General features: G+C 43.5%; 1 protein-coding gene across 6 annotated transcripts; it reads right to left on the bottom strand.

Annotated features, from left to right (window-relative positions):
* Positions 1 to 936: 936 nt before the first annotated feature.
* Positions 937 to 15,611, bottom strand: rsrc2 (arginine/serine-rich coiled-coil 2). 6 transcript variants are annotated; one of them, XM_039620768.1, is made up of 11 exons: positions 15,469 to 15,611; positions 14,013 to 14,154; positions 13,648 to 13,688; positions 12,551 to 12,714; positions 12,229 to 12,360; positions 11,982 to 12,098; positions 3,492 to 3,581; positions 2,831 to 2,916; positions 2,366 to 2,601; positions 2,180 to 2,269; positions 937 to 2,067 (listed from the first exon to the last, which is right to left on the bottom strand). In XM_039620768.1, exons 1-11 carry the CDS (start codon positions 15,472 to 15,474, stop codon positions 1,882 to 1,884), a joined length of 1,290 nt encoding a protein of 429 aa, XP_039476702.1. In that variant the 5' UTR covers positions 15,475 to 15,611; the 3' UTR covers positions 937 to 1,881. The 6 variants fall into 6 exon arrangements, with proteins under 6 accessions (XP_039476702.1, XP_031611206.1, XP_031611205.1 ...); XM_031755346.2 differs by having other exon boundaries at positions 2,366 to 2,604; XM_031755345.2 differs by having other exon boundaries at positions 2,366 to 2,607.
* Positions 15,612 to 16,020: the final 409 nt, after the last annotated feature.

Below are 16,020 nucleotides of genomic sequence, written 5' to 3' on the forward strand. Positions count from 1 at the left end.
CAAAGACCTGGATGATTAAACTCTTTGAAAAGCCTTCAGCTGATCCAAAATGCTGCAACAAGAGTACTGACAGGAACTGGAAAGAGAGAGCATATTTCTCCCATATTGCCTTCTCTTTTCTCTGTGTTTAATCTGTAATCAAATTTAAAATCCTGCTCCTCACATACAAGGTCTTGAGTAATCATTCCCCGTCTTAATGACCCTATGGTACCGTATCACCCCTGTCCAGCTCTTCATTCTCAGACTGCTGTTTTACTTGTGGCTCATAGAGCATTTAAAAGTAGAATGGGAGGCACAGCCTTCTTCAGCTTTCAGGCCCCTCTTCTGTAGAACCAGCTCTGTTTGGATTCAGGACATAGACACCCTCTCTGCTATTAAAATTAGACCTAAAACTTTGATAAAGTGTATGACTAGGACTGGATCAGGTGACCCTGAATCCCCCCTTAGTTACACTGCCATGGGTGTTGGCTTCTAGGGGATTCCCATGATGCATTGACTGTTTCTTCTTCAGTCACCTTTCTCACTCACTATGTGTTTATACACCTCTCTGCATTTGATTATTAGCTATTAAACAATGAATGGTTGAAACACATCCATGTAAGGGTTTGTCTTATAATAATTTTCAGTTAGACCTAACAACATAAAAAAACTAAAGACCATGAGTTGATTTTTTTTTTTTTACCTGTCCCAGTTTCTCCAGTAATGTACAGCATTCAGTTGTTGATATCAAACATAAAAGTTAATTTCTAAAATTCTCACCCTTTTATTCTGCTTTAAAAAAATTGTGGTTTATATTTCAAAACACTCTCGCCAAAAAAAAAAAAAACTCCTGTGGAAATTCATATTAATTTTGTTTTATATATTTTTTCTCATTAACGCAGTTGTACTGTGTATTTTTCCAGCACATGTATTTGTTTCTGTTTTGTGCGCAGTCAGTCAGGTTGAGTTATTTATTACTTAACTTGCAGTCACTCTTCCTGTAGCAACATTTCTACGCAGTTTGTTATGCTTGGAGAGTTAAGTGGCTTCACAATAAAAAGACAATCCTCTGAAAATGGTTGGGTACAAGGCCTGGATTGAAAATGAGTGAAAAAGCAACCAGTGTCCAAAGAAAAGCTTTAAAAGACGTTGAGAAATCCTCAAGAGTTGTAAGTGGTTCCTTGGAAGCAAAATATAAACAATTCAGGGTGGATTAAGACAGTAATTAATAGAAAACACTGGTTATTATAAGTACTGCTACTTTCCCAGCATCCCCTTAATCTGAAGCACGTTATGACCCACCCATATCACATAAAATGAATTGCTGTGATGTTTTCTAAAAACCTTTTTAAGACACAAAACTAATTTATTTAAAGAACATTTGAAACACATTTACTCTTCGTGGCTCATCTCTCTGCAGGACCACTCAGAAGACCGTGTGTATTACAACCCGGCCTCTAATACAGAAAATACACACTGTGTTTTATATAAGTCATTTCTGCCAGTCAGGAGAAGACAAACTAAAGGATTCCGATTATGCTACTTTGACCTCAGACCTTTTGCTAAATTGATGTAAACAATGTCCACATGAACCACATATTCAGTTTATGTTCAAACAATCACATCAATATGAGTTTTTAAAAAAAAGTTACATTATTCAAAACATATGTACTTTTATCCAGCATCAGCCCATCAAAATGATGCCTCCTCTTCCAGAGATGTACAGATTAATAAACACTGAGACAAGCTCAGCAACTGGATATTTACAATGTTCCAATATGTGAGAGCTTTGTCTTTAAATAAATTACATGTTCAGAGCAACATCCATGCAAGCTTGAGGGCTAGCAATGAATTGGGAGTCCTGTATGATCAGGAGAGTGGCGACGACAGCCAAGTTTGGCACTACATGGAATCCATCCCACGTGAGAACGAGGAGGAAAAGCCGAGGCCCATTCCTCTCTGAGTGTGCGTCTGAGAGCGAGCCATCTCATACTGAACATCGAGGTTCCTGAACATCTCCTCCTGCTTCTGAAGCGTCTTCATCCCATCATCGTTCAGTGGTTTGGCAGCTTCCACCTCATCATCGTCCTGCAGAGACAAAACATTCGGTTTAAATTTGACGAGTTGTAGCTTAACAAAAAAAAAGTTGAAAGTTGTGGATTTGGTACAAAAAGCTGATAAAAATAACAGCTCTACTTACTTTAATACCCATCAGTTTGCGAAATTTAACATTTTGGTCCTTGTTTCCAAAGTTAAGCTTCTCCCACAACTCGGCTGTTTGGGACTTCTCCTTAGAAAACAAACCCAAAAGAAAACATGATAAATACGGCATCTTTTCAAAAGTTAAAGAAGAAGAAAATAAATAAATAAATAAACCAGCTCTTACCCCATCCTTCTTTCCCTGCCATAGCATTTTCCTCTTCTTCTCCTGCTCTGCAAACTTCATCGGGTTTACAGCGGATGGGTTATAGTAGCTGGGAACAGCAATACCGGTCTCTGCCAGCGTCTTTGCTTGTAGGGCTGCCATCTGTGCCGCCATGGCAATCTGAGGTGTGACCTGCGTCCCAGAGGCCAGGAGAGCCGCGACATTGAGGGCAGGGTTTGAGACAGCTGCTGCAGCGGCTGCTGCTGTCAGGAAAAAAAACAAAAAAAACAAAACACACAGACCATCCTGATGAACTGAATCTTGACTTGTATGTATTATTATAGGGTCTACCTTACAATATAAAGCGCCTTGAGGCGACTGTTGTTGTGATTTGGCGCTATATAAATAAAACTGAATCGAAAAAAATTGAATTAAATCTACTCAGGCGCTAAAGTTTCTACTTTGTGCACAGTTAGCACTTCTCACCTGCAGCGATCTCCTGTTGTTGCTGCTGCTGTTTCTCAAACATTTCCTTCTCCTTCTGCTCCTGCAGTTTCTTTGCTCTCTCCAGCCTGAAAAGAAGAGTGGAGACCATTTTGGTTAAAATGAACAAAAGATCTCAACCTACACGTAAACCATAGTGGTAAAAAGACACCAGGACACTGTTCCAACTTAGAGTCATACTGTACACCACTAGGGGGAGTGTTGATGCCACCAAAAAGGCCAGTGTGTTTAACCAGTGGCTCCATTTGCCTAACAAATAATAGATTCCCAGTTTAATCTCAGGAGGAGACTCAAATCGCTTTGGGGTTGCATCAGGAACCTAAGGAGCTGGTCTCACTTAATGAATTGAAGCCAATTTTAATTGACTTGGACGCAGTTACTTCAGGCTGACAATGCTGTTCCTGAATGTTATTGCCTGTGTTTCTGGCATTAGACGATTACTTTTGCCAAGCTATTGATTCTTTATTGACACTGAAGTTTAGAAATTTTGGTTGTTTCTGTTATTCTTATTGCCTGTACTATTTTGTGCAACTGTCTTTCTTTCCCAGGAAACTCTTGTAAAAAAAAAAAAAAAAAAAAAAAAAAGATTTTAAATCTCAAGAGTCTGGCAGCTGAGGACAAGTTTATCAGATAATGTAACTACCTTTGACTTTCTGTATGTCGAACTCCATCATGACAGGATCCAGCAGGATTTAAACTCCATTTAATGTCTTCCTGTACATCTGATAGTGATCTGATGAATGTAACATATGTGTTAAATACTTGTGAATTTCACCCAAAACACCTTTTTTTTGGATTAAATATGTCATTTTTGCATCTCGGTCTCCTGCCTGTGTGATCTGAGTCTGTGTGCATTCGTGTGTGTGTGCGCTGCGTGGTGGCGAGGCGGCGTGCGTGTGTGTGCCCCGGTCACAGCTCCTTTCAGCATGGCGGAGGTAAGTCACTGCCACGTTGCTCTCTGCTAATTAAAGTTTGTTCAGAGCCCAAGCTGCAATGTAAATATAGCCGAACCGCAGCGTTTTTGTTTGTCATTAAGAGATTAATTCGGGGTAAGTTTTGTGGAGGGCGGAGTTCGCTAATATATGTTTTTAATGAGTTTTAGCCGAGAACGAAGCTGAAATGCTAGCATGCTAAGTTAGCCTGATCGCTAGCAGCTTGTGAGCGTACTCGCGGCAGTTTTTTTTTTTAACAGCGTACACTCTTCTTTCCTTCGTCAGGAGAGGTGCACTGGCAGACACGTGACACACGCAGATCACATCCATATTTCTGTGTTGCAGGTATGGAGATGTTCTTATGTTTTGGAGATGCAGTCTTTCATTAATTGTTTTTATAAGTACAGTGTTGTATTGCCTGTTGCATGGCGATTATTAATATGATTGAACTTAAGTATAATGTTTGAATTGTAAGTACCAAAGTATTGGGTCCTGGTTATTGAATTGTATTTATCTGACTGTTTATTTGTTTTTGAATTATTTTGTTTATTGTTCTTATAAGTTGTTTTGATGATTTTTCAGTGACATATTATTTATTTTGTGCTTTTTGTTTTGAGGGCTTAAGTTAATGTTTTAAAACAATTTGCTGTATTTGATTTATTATATTATTGTAGTGTTAATGAAGCTGCAGTCACAGCTCCTTTCAGCATGGCCGGAGGAGAGGTGCACTGGCAGACACGTGACACACACGCAGATCACATCCATATTTCTGTGTTGCAGACGTACAGTAAAGAGCCAAAGACCCAGTACTGTCTCCTGCCTCTTACTTTCACGCCAGAACACAACGCAACGACAGCAGGCGTAACACTTGAACGGGTTACATTGGTGCCGTGACCCTTTGGATTCATCAAGCATCGACGTCATCTCGATCACCGTGGGGAGCTCTTCGCGATTTCCTTTGTTCCAAGTTGGTTGCTTTTCCTAACTTGTGTGGGCCTTTTTGAATGAGCTTGGACATTTAATATGCTCAATTCTGATCCTGATTAACATTAAGTTTTTGCTTTTGTACAGTTACACTATTTTGAACCTTGTGTTTTTTGTGATTGTGCTTTATTTATCATTATGGAGTCAGCATCTGGTTCAGAGGCAACTGGTGTTCCTGATTGGGAGGTTTCCTCTAATGTTGGTTTGGGGCGAGGGTGGTTTCTTGGGGATGGGTTTCAGACACCTAAAGTTGGTGTGTCATTTGCTCCCAAGTTTTGTTCCACTCGTCTCCAGGTTCCTCCCTGTGACATTCAGACCCATGAGCGGCTGCCAATGCTGAGTTGAGTACACTCATCTCAGATTTGGCCAATCAGATTGGTCAGTCCATTGTAGCCCAGCTGCAAGGTGATAAGGGGACCAGTATGCCTACTGAAGCCTCTAAGGCTGAGCAGGGACCTCCTGAGCTGAATTTGTCTGGGGTGAAACTTGTCTTGCAATCAGACGTCAAGGAGCCGCCAGTTTTCAGGGGTGACGGCAGTGATAAATTCTCCATTCATGAATGGGTGGAAATGATGGAAATGTACTTTGTAAAACGCAACACACCAACAGATCAGCGATCACGTGACATTTTGGCTAGGTTGATGGGGAAGGCTAAGGATGTAGTGAAGGTCACCCTACGTCACAACCCCTCACTTGACCATGTCCAGGTTCCTGAATTGATCTTTGACATTCTGAAACAGCACTTTAGTGTATTGACTTACTCTTCTATGCCTATGGCTGACTTCTATAACACCAAACCATTACAACATGAGGGAGTGATGGAATATTGGATAAGGCTAAACAATGCTATTGACGTTGTTGCGCGAGTGCTTGCGTAGGCAGGGGCGTAATGTTGAGGATCCGGGACGTGAGGTCTTGATGATGTTCATCAAGTATTGCCCTGACCCCATCCTCTTGAACAGGCTCAGCATCAAAGCAGCTGAGGAGTGGACAACCACTGAGGTTCAAGAACGCATTGATAGCTTCCAGCGTGAACTCAGGGCACGCAGTCAGGGCAGTTTCCACACCTCACAGAGGCAAGAGGTTAGCCACAACTGCTCTATTGTGCCTCAAGAAGTGATGGCATCACAGCCTGTGCAGGCCAGTGTCGCCTTGCAGTCTCAGCCTACAGCACCAGTCTCAAACCTTGCTTGTCAGCTTTCGCCCACAGCAGCTTGCTTCACTCCTGTTTTAGCTGATGTTTCGACAGCCTGTCTCTCTGGGACATCAGTGTCTTCTTGCCCGGTGTCTACGCCTACTCCTCAGTTCCAGCAGTCTCCAACATGTCCTGTGACCACTCAGTCTAGTCAGCAGTCAGTTGGTTGCGAGCTTGGTTCGACTAACACCCAAGCTTTTGATGTGGCTGGCATGCGCGCTCTGATCAGCCTCTTGGATCGCATGATGGCATGTCAGAATGTGCAGTCTGCAGCCCCGGCGTCTGCACCTTCGCAGCGTTTTAACCGCGGGCCCTTCCTTAAGAAGAGTTGTCAGGTCTGTGGCAACACTGGTCATTCCACTCACATGCACTGCAGGAGAGAGAATCTCTGTCTTGCATGCTTTGCTCCTGGTCCATTGGAAAAAGGACTGTCACAGTTGTCGTGAGGGACGGGAGGCCGGAGCTGCCGCGAGGCAGAGTTGGCCTTCGGAAAACTGAGTCACCCACACTTGGAGAGGGGCAGTGTGGGGGATGAACCTAATACCCTCAATCCTGATGAATCGGATCTTGAACTTCTTTATGTTAACACCTGTTCGACAACGCCAGAGGGATACCGTGTCGTGGTTCAGGGACCGGCAGTAGTGCCTACATTCAGTGAATTATTCTACAACCAAGTTGCAGTGAATGACAAGGTTAACTTGAGGGGCATGATGGATTCCGGGTCCATGGCTTGCACTATGAGTGAGGAGGCTGAGAAGTCGCTTAGAGAAGCTGGAGCTCTTGTGAGTGAACCGCGGTCGGCAGAACGTATTGTGCTGGTTGGCTGTGGTGGGAAGCAGACCCACCCAAAGTGCGTTTATGACTTGACACTTACTGTCCACGGTGTGAAATGCATTGTGCCAGTTTTGGTGGTGTCGGGCCAGCGTGATGAGCTCATCATTGGCTCCAATGTCCTCAAGTACCAGATGCGAGTGATGAAACATTCTGATGACTATTGGAAGCTTGTGTCTATGGGGAGCAAGCACTCGCTTCTTGACTACGAGCACTTCTTGGACATGATGTCGTGCACCACCAGATGGAGGGGTGAGGAGGTTCCTGACAAAATTGGCACTGTGAAACTGCCTCGTGCTGTGACACTACTCCCACAGTGTGAGCATCTGGTATGGGGCAGGCTGCCCAGCAATGTGCCAGTCTCTCCAGGCAGCACGATCATCGTGGAACCTTGCACCTCTGGGTCTGGGCGAAAAGAGCGTTCTTGTTGGCGGGTGATTACATCCATGTGGGGTGATCGGTGGGTGCCATTGAAGATGACCAATCTCTCCGCAAAACCAGTAACCTTGAAACGCAACTCGAGGGTTGCTGTTGTTTCATCTTGCCTTGCGGTGGAGGACCTTGATTTCCCGCAGGACTCCTGCAAGATGGCGAGTATGGCCCAGGCACAAGTCAGTGGGCCAGCCGCTACCGAGGCTGACTTGAATGACAGGTTGTGTTCCCTCGGTTTGGGTGATCTTGACATTGACTCATGCCATGCCAGCTTACATTCAAAGAGAGAGCTTGTTGAGCTAGTTGAGCAGTATGAGGACATCTTCTCTAGACACCCGCTTGACTGTGGCGAAGCTAAACGCTTTGTACATCGGATCCACCTGACTGATGAAGGCCCATTCCGCATGCCTTACAGAAGAGTGCCTCCTGCTCATTACCAACAACTAAGGCAGGTACTTACTGACATGGAGGAGAAAGGGATTATTCGCAAATCCATCAGCGAGTATGCATCCCCCCTCGTCATGGTCTGGAAGAAGGACAGTGGATTGCGGATTTGTACAGACTTCAGGTGGTTGAATGCACGAACTCTTAAGGATGCGCACCTACTCCCTCACCAAGCGGATTGCCTTGCCGCGCTTGAGGGCAATGCCTTCTTCAGCACGATGGATCTAACTTCCGGGTTTTACAACATTCCAATGTGTGAGGAGGATAAGAAGTACACCGCTTTCACAACGCCTGTTGGCCTGTACGAATACAACCGGATGCCACAAGGGCTCTGCAATAGCCCGGCTTCATTTATGCGCATGATGCTGAACATCTTTGGTGACCTCAACTTCACCAGTCTGCTCTGCTACTTAGATGACCTCCTGGTCTTTGCTCCCACTGAAGAGGAAGCCCTGTGCCGGCTCCGAGCTGTTTTTCAAAGGTTGAGAGACAACAATCTCAAGTTGAGTCCAAAGAAGTGTCATCTGCTGCGGAAGTCAGTCAAGTTTCTTGGTCATGTCATCGACCAGACTGGAGTCGCGGTGGACCCAGCTAAGGTGGAAGTGATTTCCAAGATGTTAAAGGAGGCTCTGATGGAGAAGGATGGTTGCACTCCTTCTGTGAAAAGGATTAAGTCCTTTTTAGGAATGGTCTTTTTCTATCAGTGCTTCATTCCTGGTTGCTCAGCCATTGCCAAGCCTCTGTTTGCTCTGACGGCTGGCCAGAAGAGGAAGGGACGGACTAGTCAGGCTGGGTGGGCTGCTGGCATGTTCAGGAAGTTGACTGCTGCAGATTGGAGCCCTGCGTGTGACAAGGCTTTTCATAAACTGAAGGATGACCTCCTTGACTGTGCCGTGTTGGCTCATCCTGACTTTTCATGACCGTTCATTTTGTCTGTCGATGCTTCTCTGGATGGACTGGGAGCGGTTTTATCACAATTGCCTATCGACGGGGATAAGGCACACCCTATTGCTTTCGTGAGCAAAGCGCTAAGCAGGTCACAGCAGAGATACCCAGCCCATCGCCTAGAGTTCATGGCCCTGAAGTGGAGCATCTCTGAAAAGTTCAGCCACTGGTTGAAGGGGCACGAGTTTACAGTGTGGACTGACAACAACCCGCTCATTCATATATTGACCAAGCCCAAGCTGGACGCTTAGGAACAAAGGTGGGTGGCCAAGCTGTCATCCTACAACTTTGATTTGAGGTACATCCCAGGTCGAAAGAATGTTGTAGCAGATGCACTCAGTCGTGACCCCTTCACCTATTCTATTGGTGGCCGCTTACTTCAGGAGCCCTACGAACACTTGGTGCGGAATGCAGAAGGTGCAGCGGCTCATGAGGTGCAGGACGCTTTCAGGTTTGGTGTCCAAAATCTTCAGGTTGCCCAACAACCTGCTCCAGCTCTGACCTCAGAAGATTCCTACAGTTTGTCGGAAGTCAAGGCTACCTTGGTTCACCATGATTACTGGGAAACCGCTGCGGAGAATAGAGCTGTCTCCCTTCTCCACCTTGTTCAGCAGTTGCAACCAGTTGGCAATGATGTACTGCCATCACTTGCCTTGCATGAGCTGGAGGACCACCAACTTCAAGATCCTGTCATCTCCGCTGTCCTGCCACTCATAGCCCGCAGGAGGCGCCCTTCCAGGCGTGAGAGACATGATATGGATTCCAGGGTACTGGCCTTATTGAAGCACTGGGAGAGGTTCAAGGTTCGGGATGGCATTCTCTACAGGGAGACGAGAGACCCTGTGAGCAAAACAAAGAGACTCCAGTTGGTGTTGCCAGCGAATTTACGGGCCCAGGCCTTGAAAGGTGTCCACGATTTGACAGGGCACCAGGGTCCAGTTCGGACCCACATTTACAGAATCAGTGACTCTTCAGGCCAGAGTAAGGTTGTACACAGAAACCTTCTGTTGGACGTGAGTTTCCTTCCTGTTCAGGATGCATTGGGGAGTCAGTCCCTGGACATTTTCTCCAGTGAGGGGGGATCTCAGTGCTTGTGGGGATCTGGAGGACCCTGGCAGTCTGGAGACAGAGTCTACCGCGGCAAGGACTTCCTTGTGGGTCCTTTCGGATTTGAGCCATGGGGTGGATGTGGATTCTGTGGTAGGAGAGCAGGCCTCACGGTCCACGGATCATCAGCATGGTTCATGTGATGATGCGGACGTGGACAATGCCTTATCTGACTCTCAGACTTGCACAACTCACACTTCAGCAAGCCCTTCTGGTCAGACCCAGCACTTTGCTCTTCCTACTCCGGTTGATTGTTCCGCTACCTCTGATGTGACACAGTCTGGCACAGTTTCTGCTCCAGGTGCCTGTCATGGGGTCGCTGTTGTTCCACAGACTGTTCCTGTTTTTGGCTCCGACATGAATCAGACCTCTGGTCGGCCGTATCCTGGGCAGCCATCCAACTTGCCAAGACATGACCCTCACCGTGCCAATGTTCGAGGCAGAGTGGTTACCAGAGCAGGTCGGGTGGTAAAGTCAGTCAACAGGCTGATAGAAAACATGGTCCAGAAGCCTATTACATGGGGCCTGTTACCACCACGGGAGGCTTGGCTTCTGACATAGACTGTTTTTTGGTCATCCCATTGCGTATTATGAATGTGTATTTCCTTGAGGCATCATGACGCACTCACTGTGCGTGTTTAATGGGACCACGTTTGATGAGGTGTAGGCTGCACCTTTGTGTTCTGAAAGGGTTGGAGGCCTGATCAACCTATCCAACTTCTTTTAATCCGTCTTACGGATAGTTTTTAACTGAACTATGGGATAAGATCCTTAGGTTGCCTGGTCCGGAGGTGATGGTAGTTCAGCATCGTTGTGCCTCTTGGTATTGCAGTACCATTCAGATGTGTAGTGGTTTTGGTGAAATTCAGGGGGGGTGAATGTAACATATGTGTTAAATACTTGTGAATTTCACCCAAAACACCTTTTTTTTGGATTAAATATGTCATTTTTGCATCTCGGTCTCCTGCCTGTGTGATCTGAGTCTGTGTGCGTTCGTGTGTGTGTGCGCGCTGCGTGGTGACGTAGGCGCGTGCATGTGTGCCCCGGTCACAGCTCCTTTCAGCATGGCCGGAGGTAAGTCACTGCCACGTTGCTCTCTGCTAATTAAAGTTTGTTCAGAGCCCAAGCTGCAATGTAAATATAGCCGAACCGCAGCGTTTTTGTTTGTCATTAAGAGATTAATTCGGGGTAAGTTTTGTGGAGGGCGGAGTTCGCTAATATATGTTTTTAATGAGTTTTAGCCGAGAACGAAGCTGAAATGCTAGCATGCTAAGTTAGCCTGATCGCTAGCAGCTTGTGAGCGTACTCGCGGCAGTTTTTTTTTTTAACAGCGTACACTCTTCTTTCCTTCGTCAGGAGAGGTGCACTGGCAGACACGTGACACACGCAGATCACATCCATATTTCTGTGTTGCAGGTATGGAGATGTTCTTATGTTTTGGAGATGCAGTCTTTCATTAATTGTTTTTATAAGTACAGTGTTGTATTGCCTGTTGCATGGCGATTATTAATATGATTGAACTTAAGTATAATGTTTGAATTGTAAGTACCAAAGTATTGGGTCCTGGTTATTGAATTGTATTTATCTGACTGTTTATTTGTTTTTGAATTATTTTGTTTATTGTTCTTATAAGTTGTTTTTGATGATTTTTCAGTGACATATTATTTATTTTGTGCTTTTTGTTTTTGAGGGCTTAAGTTAATGTTTTAAAACAATTTGCTGTATTTGATTTATTATATTATTGTAGTGTTAATGAAGCTGCAGTCACAGCTCCTTTCAGCATGGCCGGAGGAGAGGTGCACTGGCAGACACGTGACACACACGCAGATCACATCCATATTTCTGTGTTGCAGACGTACAGTAAAGAGCCAAAGACCCAGTACTGTCTCCTGCCTCTTACTTTCACGCCAGAACACAACGCAACGACAGCAGGCGTAACACTTGAACGGGTTACATGAAGCTAAAGCTTCTCTAAGCTCACTTTTTGCTACCAAAGTTAGCGCCTTTTGTTGGAATCATGAATGCTGAAACCAGCATTCATGATTCCATTTCAGCCTTTTATGAACAACATTAGTAAACATTAGTAAAAAGCGCAACATGAATGAGAAGCTTTACTGTAACCACAAACTGCGATATTAAACTTCCACCTGCGATTCAGTAACAAATGCCTTACTTATTGGGCTGGGCTTTAAATCTATTTTTTAAATCACAGGTTTAAAGCCAATCATCAAAGGTCTACATTTCCCTTCAGCCGTTTTCTTACCTTCTTGCTAGGGCCTCTTGAGCATCCATGGCTGTGTTTCGGCCTCGGAAGGCGGGTGGACTAGGAGTCCTGCTTCGGCTCTTCCTGCGCACCTTTTCAGTCCTTTTCTTACGCTCCCTGGAGATAAAAAAGAAAACAAAAACAAAGTTAGTCAACAGACATACTCTTAATGACATGTAAAATCTAAGACAAAAGTTCAAAAGCACTTTATCGGCATGAGAAACGGTGTGATTTCAGCTGAGCCCACCTGCTCTTACTGCGACTTCTGCTATGGTGACGGTGTTTGGTCCTTGAACCCGAGCGAGACCTGGCCTTCTTCTTCTTGTCCCGGCTGCGTGATCTCGATCGCCGCTTGTCCCTACTTCTGCTGTGATGCCGTCTGAAAGCAACATTAATGACATGAAACAAATGCAGGCATTTCTGTATTTCTTGGCACGCTTTTCTTCTCAAAGTTCGATAAATGACTCAGGTCATCCAGAAGCTACAGCCAGCAATTCTAAACAATTTGCATTTTTCTTTGTCATAAGTATGGAGACCTGCTGCAGTCTTACTTTACTGAGCAGACTGACCTCTCTCTGGAGTGTGACCTGGACAGGCTCCGGCCCTTCGAAGACTTCCTGTCCTTGCGCCTGGAACGCTCCTCTCCGTTCTCTGCCGAAAGTCTCTCTTGGTCTTGCGGCTCATCTGTTTTTCTGTGTGATTTTGATGGCTTCTCGGAGTCCCTCTTTCGTGCCTGTTTTAAGAAGAAGTTGTCTCTTTCAGGAAAATAGTGCAACAAAAAGAGTTAGTACCATCGCTTAGACCATAAGGTATGTAATAAAATTGACAAGCTGAATAAAACCTTGTCATTTCAAACCCACTTCCATTAAATTACAAAATGTCATTCTTATAGAACTTAGAGAAGTGTAAGCGTGGGCAAACAGGAACCAGCAAGTTGTCATTTTATTCAATAGTGTATTCAATAAGCTAGGAGGAGGAAACACTTTGAGGAGATTTTTTTTTTCCAATTTGGTGACAAAAACTGAGAGCAAACCAAATTAGTTTGTGCCCGCTGAAAGGCTGATGTAGGTTCGGTCATCCAACTTACTCCTTACGCCCACACATTTGGATTCAATTTCAGTTTATTTAGATTAATTATGCCCATCCCCAGCTGCAAGAGATGCAACAGTTAATCCAACTTTCTACACATAATGTGTGACAAAGAGGAGTTTGAATGGCAGATAGTTACCTGTCCCAGTAGTAGGCATATTATTTTGCTATGTCAGCAGGGTCTTCTGTTCAGTCTCTTCGTGCGTTAGCACGCTGAGTATGATTTATTGTAGAAATGTTATCATGTGATCTCCACACAGGATTTAACAAAAAATAAAAAGGAGAAAAACTAGTCTTCACCATTTACAATGGTTACAAACAATGACAGATCACCAAGGACAAAAGCTTCCTTTGAGAAATCAGAGCACAACGAGGGTAAAAAAAAAAGAAAAAGACCCTTTCCACGTGAGCAAGCCCATCGCCATTTATTTCACTTCTTCTTAATTTTGGCTATTATAATTTGTTTAACCTAAGAAAACATACTCACCTTGACTTAAAACTAACAAGGAATATAACTTAGGGTCCTTAAAATCACATCAAATGTGTTTCTAACTATAGAAACAAAGGTATTAATTACCTCTTTACTCCTGCTGCGACTGCGTCTGTACTTTCTGTCACCTGTAAAAGACAGCAGAGCATATTTCAGATTAAATTAGTTTGTCTGACAAGATGATGAAGTATATGGCAAAGCCACTGTGTAAAGTATTTTCTGCAGGTAGTAGACCAGATTTCACATGTGTGATTAACTCTTAGCAAATTTGGTAATGTTGAGGCTAAATTGCCACCACTACTAGGGATCATCAGAAACTTTAGTTTATTGTTTTGTGCTGCCAATCTTTTTTTGTCTAGGTTACCTCTAAACTAGGAATGTAACAAAATTTTGTATTACAGCTCGAATACATGTTGCATTTTTTTTGTGCCGTTTGTGAACTGAATACTAACGTTTTCGGTCCCTGGAGCGTGACCTTGACCGTGAATGGTGGTGTTTGGAGCTTCTGGGGGACTTTGATGACTCCATATGCCTTTTTCTGTGATGAACTGGGGAGCCAGATCTGGTCAAGTCGACAGAGTCGTTGTCACTCGCCTGAAACAAACATGTGAAATCACAACAGGAACTAATTAGTGAAGTTCTTTGGAGTCAAGTGAATTTTATACAGCTGAAGAACTATTATCTACTATAACTCATGGCCTATGAGTAAAACTGAATCAGGGTTTTTGTTGAGTAGTAAAATGCATGTGGTTTTGGCTTTTCACTAAAGTAAAAAACAAAACAGTAGAACTGTAATACAATAAAAGTACTTGATTACACAGGTAATTGCCCTCAAAAGCCTATCTGGAGCCATTAAAAACCCTCAAAATACAGCCAGGATTTTCTGTGATACTCAAAACATGCACAGGATGATCTGGACAGACAAATAGAGCTTCTGTTTGATGTATTAACGCCAATAAATACATTAGACATTGATTACGCAACACCAGTGTGCATAAAGTTTTCTTAATTAACAAAGATTTCCCTGTTATTCCGAAGGTTTTCGATAATCAAAATACATTTCAAAGGCAAGGCGCAAATTAATTACAGTATTGGTTTTCCTTTTTCCAACAGCTTTAATAAGCAGGAAAGAAAGTGCTGAAATAAAGTGTTATGGCACTGCACTGGGTTAGAGTGCACTTCATGAACATTCACAAACAGATCCTAAATAATGCATGAATTTCACTTTCGATTAGTCCTTCCAAATAATGCTCAAGGCTGATTACTATTGCATATAACACCTAATCTGTACACTGTTCAACATTACTTCTGCAGTAAGTCGCAGACATTAGTGCAGTTGCAGTAAGGAGGGAATGTAAGGCTGTGTAGTCCGCAGGCACGTTATTTTTATTTTAAGTATTGCTCAGCAGTTTTCAACATACTGTGGTGCCTATTTAACATCCTTCGATACTGCAGTATTACACTAAATGTCACGATATAATGGCTTTTATTGTGTGGCTCACGCAGACTAAAACACAGCCGTTTTCAAAGTGCAGTCATTTCAGAAGATGAGACATACCATAGGTCACTGCAGTGTTAATTCATAGTTAGCTATATCACTCATTTGTGCTACTGTGTTGCTATTATATTGGATGAAATGTGCGGATTCTAGTGATCACATGAAATGAATAGCTAGTAACCCATCATGTAATCTACGCCAGCCAAATCTCTCCGTTTTCGTTCTTTATGCCTTCACCGCGGTGATATTTGGAGTAATTTTATCGTTAGCTCGACCGCTAAGCTAACACACGCTAGGCGCCATCTTTAAGAGAAAAATATTATGAATACAACCGAAAACTTCCACTAAAACTACGAAGTGGCTATCAAACCCATGTACGTATGACATTACAATAACACGACAATACTTACCGACATTATATTGAAGTATAATATTTATGCCTAAATGCGATTTTCTTGTTGCCTTTGTGAACGAAGACGAAAAGGTAGAGAGGTAGCTAACTGCTGAGGCCCTTTGACTAGCTCAGCTAATCTAATCTGGGTTGCCAGTTGTAGCCTCTTGACTCCCTGATTCAGGTAAATGCCAAACTTAAGAAACGAACAACAACAACAACAATAATAATAATAATAATAATAATATATACTGTGACTGCAATACAAAATAAATAGTATAATACATAATATTACAGTAAGACATAATTACTTTTATACAGTCATTGGTTATACACCCAGCAAACATTTATTACAAAAACATGTCGTATTCTTATTATCCTTTTCGTCTTATTCTTTTTTAATTTGTTATATTTATTTATTTTGTTGTTATATTCTTAAAAAAATACACGTTTGTTGTAAAAACGTAAACATGGCCATATGAGTCCTAAAGTTTAAACCACTGCATGCGGCCGTAAATCATCAAACCTGGCAACACAAAAAACTCGCCGGATACTCCTGCAATGCCCCGCC

The sequence above is a fragment of the Oreochromis aureus genome, linkage group 12 (genome assembly GCF_013358895.1).
Source record: "Oreochromis aureus strain Israel breed Guangdong linkage group 12, ZZ_aureus, whole genome shotgun sequence".
Taxonomy (NCBI): domain Eukaryota; kingdom Metazoa; phylum Chordata; class Actinopteri; order Cichliformes; family Cichlidae; genus Oreochromis; species Oreochromis aureus.